This window comes from Apaloderma vittatum, unplaced genomic scaffold (assembly GCF_000703405.1).
Source record: "Apaloderma vittatum isolate BGI_N311 unplaced genomic scaffold, ASM70340v1 Scaffold28700, whole genome shotgun sequence".
Taxonomy (NCBI): domain Eukaryota; kingdom Metazoa; phylum Chordata; class Aves; order Trogoniformes; family Trogonidae; genus Apaloderma; species Apaloderma vittatum.
The window spans coordinates 1-786 of NW_009694374.1; the positions used below are offsets into that span (position 1 = coordinate 1).

At 56.1% G+C, this 786-nt stretch overlaps 1 protein-coding gene across 1 annotated transcript; it reads left to right on the top strand.

The window, feature by feature from the left end:
- Positions 1-8: 8 nt before the first annotated feature.
- LOC104272473 (histone H1.10-like) lies at positions 9-425 on the top strand (the record flags this gene model as incomplete). The annotated part of the gene is made up of 1 exon (XM_009867484.1): positions 9-425. A coding segment is annotated over one exon (417 nt), but the record flags the coding sequence as incomplete, so codon positions are not given.
- Positions 426-786: the final 361 nt, after the last annotated feature.

Consider the following 786-nt stretch of genomic DNA (forward strand, 5'->3'; position numbering starts at 1 on the left):
ACACCAGCCGTATCAAACTGGGGCTTAAGAGTCTCGTCAGCAAGGGCATTCTGGTCCAAACCAAGGGCATTGGTGCCTCTGGTTCTTTCCGCCTCAGTAAGAAGCCGGGGGACGTGAAGGAGAAAGCTCCCAAGAAGCGGGCAGCCCCGGCCAAGCCCAAGAAGCCGGCAGCCAAGAAGCCCGCCAGCGCCGCCAAGAAGCCGAAGAAGGCGGTGGCTGCAAAAAAGAGTCCTAAAAAAGTCAAGAAGCCGGCGGCTTCTGCTGCCAAGAAAGCCGTGAAGAGCCCCAAGAAGGCAACTAAAGCTGCAAAACCGAAAAAAGCTGCGGCACCAACCAAGAGCCCCGCCAGGGCAAAGACAGCGAAACCTAAAGCGGCAAAGCCTAAGGCGGCCAAGGCAAAGAAGGCGGCGCCCAAGAAGAAGTAAGCCCCCGTGGAAGAAAACTCTTGCTCCGCACTTGAACCCAACGGCTCTTTTAAGAGCCACCCAAATTATATGAGGAGAGCTGAAACATTGTCATTTGCACCGGTTTTGAAGGGGAAAATGGGGAGGTAGTCACAAGAGGGGCAGTTAGCGGGCAAAAATCACGCTTCCCATTGGTTGGGGGGTCAGGTGGTCAGTCACTTTTGCAAACTGCGGGGCTGCTTTAAAATCTCCTTTGCGGAGCTGCGTAGAGCGCTACAGAGCACCGGTGGCTTTGGAAAGCACACGGCCCAGGGATTGGCTTCAAAAGGGCCAAGCCTGCTCCACAGGAGCCCTGTCAGCTCGGCCCCAAGAAGGGTTGGGA